The 5,000-nt window shown below is 32.8% G+C and overlaps 1 protein-coding gene across 1 annotated transcript in view; it reads right to left on the bottom strand.

Moving 5' to 3' along the window:
* The window catches only part of LOC119614812 (chondroitin sulfate glucuronyltransferase), a gene marked incomplete at its 5' end in the record, with an annotated part of 22,976 nt that extends 21,776 nt beyond the window's left edge, over positions 1 to 1,200 (bottom strand). Inside the window, one exon of the mRNA XM_037970920.1 lies at positions 478 to 1,200. Coding sequence (XP_037826848.1) covers positions 478 to 1,200 — 723 coding nt within the window. The remainder of the gene's footprint in view (positions 1 to 477) is intronic.
* Positions 1,201 to 5,000: the final 3,800 nt, after the last annotated feature.

The following is a 5,000-nucleotide window of genomic DNA, read 5'->3' as shown; positions in this document are numbered from 1 at the left end:
TCTAGAAAGTCGAAAGCCATTTGTAATCGTGAAACTATAGAATCGTCAAGAGATCCCAGAAATTTCTACATCCGGGACACTATACAACTTTCTTTACTCTAAGATAACTTTTTTAGACATTAGACTTTTACACTTTTTATTTTTATAAATATAAAAATTTCTCAACCAATATTCGCACCAAACAAAATAATGAAAAACACCTTTGGTGGTTAATGATGTTTTAACGAATTTTTGTTTTAAAATCTTGTGATACACTCACTAAAATACTCATAGATACTTATTTTAAATAATATATAAACATGAATAAAACAAAACCATAAACTATTGCGTTGCGGTTAGAGTAAAAAAACAATAATGTGCGATTCAACATTAAAAATAAAATAACAAAAAAACTATTAATTACTAAATGTTAACGACTTGTTAAATATAAATATAATCATTTTCGCTTAATCAATAAATAAATGAATATAAACTCACCTGAAACTTTTCCTGGCAACCCGGTAAATTACTGGAATATTTAACACAGCGACCAATATTAATACTATGAACATTGGTGATGCCATTCCGAACACACCAGTCTAAATTGTTGCGCATTTTGCGTATAACACTACTGCTCAATAAAATGCCAGCATTTAAATCACAGTAATTACGATCGCTTAACATACGAAACTCATCATTACTAGCAGCGGCAGCATCAACACCGCCAGCATTACTATCACCATCAATTACATTGCCAGACAAAGCGGCCGCCGCCATAACCCCATCTCTACCCGCGTTATTGTTGACGCCATAGCTGCTGTAACTGCTCTCAGCAGTTGCTCCCATATATAGATCAAATGTTATGCTCATATGATACAACATCTCTTTCAATTTTCGTGCATCCACATAAACGTTGTCTTGTATGATTAGAAAATAATCATAATCGTCTAGATAATTATCTGCAATGTATTTGATGACATGGAATGGTCGCAGATTTTCCCGTGTGTCTGTGAAACCAACAATATTCTTTAATTTGTAATTGGTTTTAACATTGTCGGCATTGATGAAGAATTTAATTTTATTCACTAGATGAGCTGTTGTGCGATTTATCGCTGTGGCCAATGTATTGATGTTGTCTTGGGTTGTCATGACACCAATAAAGATTTTCTCACGAATACCCAATTCGGAGGAATAATAGCGGGGACGAATGACATTTTTCACCTGAAAATAATCGAGAGACATTTGTTTAGATAAAATTTGGAATATAAATGGTTTATTAAAGTGTTTTTAAACTAAACAAACTGAAATAGAACTGAACTAGAACTAGAACTGAACTAGAACTGAACTAGAACTGAACTAGAACTGAACTAGAACTGAACTAGAACTGAACTAGAACTGAACTAGAACTGAACTAGAACTGAACTAGAACTGAACTAGAACTGAACTAGAACTGAACTAGAACTGAACTAGAACTGAACTAGAACTGAACTAGAACTGAACTAGAACTGAACTAGAACTGAACTAGAACAGAACAGAACAGAACAGAACTAGAACTGAACTGAACTAGAACAGAACAGAACAGAACAGAACAGAACTAGAACTGAACTAGAACTGAACTAGAACTGAACTAGAACGAACTGAACTAGAACTGAACTAGAACTGAACTAGAACTGAACTAGAACTGAACTAGAACTGAACTAGAACTGAACTAGAACTGAACTAGAACTGAACTAGAACTGAACTAGAACTGAACTAGAACTGAACTAGAACTGAACTAGAACTGAACTAGAACTGAACTAGAACTGAACTAGAACTGAACTAGAACTGAACTAGAACTGAACTAGAACTGAACTAGAACTGAACTAGAACTGAACTAGAACTGAACTAGAACTGAACTAGAACTGAACTAGAACTGAACTAGAACTGAACTAGAACTGAACTAAACTAGAACTGAACTAGAACTGAACTAGAACTGAACTAGAACTGAACTAGAACTGAACTAGAACTGAACTAGAACTGAACTAGAACTGACCTAGAACTGAACTAGAACTGAACTAGAACTGAACTAGAACTGAACTAGAACTGAACTAGAACTGAACTAGAACAACTAGAACTGAACTAGAACTGAACTAAACTGAACTAGAACTGAACTAGAACTGAACTAGAACTGAACTAGAACTGAACTAGAACTGAACTAGAACTGAACTAGAACTGAACTAGAACTGAACTAGAACTGAACTAGAACTGAACTAGAACTGAACTAGAACTGAACTAGAACTGAACTAGAACTGAACTAGAACTGAACTAGAACTGAACTAGAACTGAACTAGAACTGAACTAGAACTGAACTAGAACTGAACTAGAACTGAACTAGAACTGAACTAGAACTGAACTAGAACTGAACTAGAACTGAACTAGAACTGAACTAGAACTGAACTAGAACTGAACTAGAACTGAACTAGAACTGAACTAGAACTGAACTAGAACTGAACTAGAACTGAACTAGAACTGAACTAGAACTGAACTAAAGAACTAGAACTGAACTAGAACTGAACTAGAACTGAACTAGAACTGAACTAGAACTGAACTAGAACTGAACTAGAACTGAACTAGAACCGAACTAGAACTGAACTGGAACAGACTGAATCTTTGCAGATCATTTTGCGATGAGTAAAAAAAACTATATAACTTTGAATACAATCTACAGTCAATGCTTGGAACAACGTAACTCGTAAGATTTAAATAAACTTACTTTAAATGTACATAGTTTAGAGATCTCAAATAAGAAATCATTGCAAATTTATGTTTCACGTGAACACAAAAAAAGCACCAAGGTCGCACATAAATAATTAATGGGAAAAATATACAGAAAATACTCAAAAGTACACAACACTAGTTATTAGAAAAGTAAATATTTAAATAAATAAATTAAAACTAAAATAGGTGATTTTTTCTCTCGCTCTTAGAAAGAAAATAAATTACGAATATTGAAATGTAAATATTATATGTAGCACCTACAAACATTGATCGATACATGTTTGTATTTTGTACATCACTCACTAAGTATTTGATGGATCTACATGTACGAATATCTACGATATGTTGTCTATCTGAAGGGAGTAGTATTTGTTAAACAAACAGTTGTAAGAAAACAACAGCTCAGTAACACAGAAAATTATATATAAAACATATATAGATATATGAGTATTTTATAGATGGTTTTCCACTTCACCACTTTAGTTTGTTGGCGGAAATAAACAAAAAAGTAAATAAAAAGAAAAATTAAATAATAGTATTTTTTTATTATTAAGTGAGTGAGATATACCTTGTACTTATCGGTTTCCAAAGTGTTTTATTATAGGCCTATTTAAAATAATGTTATAGTATTGATGATGGCGTTGATGATTAAATTAATTTGAAGTAGTTAGTTGGGTGTATGAAGAAAATAATTAAATATATTTTAAATTAAACTTTTAACGGCTATTTATATATTTCTTCGATAACAAAACTAAAGAAGTTTTTTAAGTTGTATTTATTTTTTCTTTTATTTTGAAAAATAATGCTCAAAGTACAAGGTCGTTTGGGGAATTCCATATTGTGAAGTGAGTTAAAGTTTTTGCCGCCACATAGTTTTTCAATAAAAGTAGGTAAATGCAATTTAGTGCAGACACAGTTTATACCGTTAACCAGTTTATAATCAATTTAAACTTTTTTATCAATTAGTTGTCTGTACGGAAGAAATGCAAGAATTGCATTACATAAGAAAATAAAAATATTATGAGTAGATAGCGGCTGTTAAAATGAATGATAAGATTTTAGAATAAAAATTCGATTCGGTATTTATACCCTACACCACATAGTGGGGAGGGTATTATACGTTTGTGCTGATGATTGTAACACACATAAATGTTGGTCCTACTCCCATCTTAAAGTATACCGAATAACTTTCTCAGTCGATTAAGACATATCCGTCCGTCTGTCCGGCTGGTCTTGTGCGCAAGATACCGGCCACAATTTTAAAGATATTTTAATAAAATTTGGACCATAAGTGTTTTTTGGCACAAGGACGATGCCTATTGAAAATGGTTAAATTGGTCCATTACAGCCCCCATACAACCTGACCGACCATCCGATTTGAGGTTTTTAATTCATAACTACGTCAAATATACTACTATATATCCAAAAATTGGCACAACTAAAGTTATATAGGCATAAATGACTAAGGCGATTACTATAATCATCGGCCGTCATTTGACCCTATCCCCATACAAACCCCCCTTTAAAAAAAGTATCTTAAACGTCCAAAAATTGATTTATAACCATTATTAGAGCGATGAAATTCAGCGTAACTAACCTTTATATAGAAATACATCTCTCCTCCCAATTTGTTGAGGATTGGTCCATGCTTGACCCTAACTCCCATTGTCTAAAAGAGGCTTTATATGGGAGAATATATATTTTTTAAAAATACTCATGGTGTAGGGTATATATAGTCGGTCATGCCCTACTACACTTTCGTACATGTTTTAAATTAATGTTATAACTTTTTGGTATTTGACTAAACAATAGACCTGCCCTTAAAACTATAATTCTTAACAATTGGTGAATTTCAATTAGAACTGAACTTAATCTGAACTAAAAGTAGAACTGAACTAGAACTGAACTAGAACTGAACTAGAACTGAACTAGAACTGAACTAGAACTGAACTAGAACTGAACTAGAACTGAACTAGAACTGAACTAGAACTGAACTAGAACTGAACTAGAACTGAACTAGAACTGAACTAGAACTGAACTAGAACTGAACTAGAACTGAACTAGAACTGAAGTAGAACTGAACTAGAACTGAACTAGAACTGAACTAGAACTGAACTAGAACTGAACTAGAACTGAACTAGAACTGAACTAGAACTGAACTAGAACTGAACTAGAACTGAACTAGAACTGAACTAGAACTGAACTAGAACTGAACTAGAACTGAACTAGAACTGAACTAGAACTGAACTAGAACTGAACTAGAA

The sequence above is a fragment of the Lucilia sericata genome, unplaced genomic scaffold (genome assembly GCF_015586225.1).
Source record: "Lucilia sericata isolate MDLA Ls3-8-SP2 unplaced genomic scaffold, ASM1558622v1 Contig003447F_arrow, whole genome shotgun sequence".
Classification (NCBI taxonomy): Eukaryota; Metazoa; Arthropoda; class Insecta; order Diptera; family Calliphoridae; genus Lucilia; species Lucilia sericata.
Note: the sequence above shows the minus strand (reverse complement) of the source record. Positions and strands in the feature narration are given on the sequence as shown.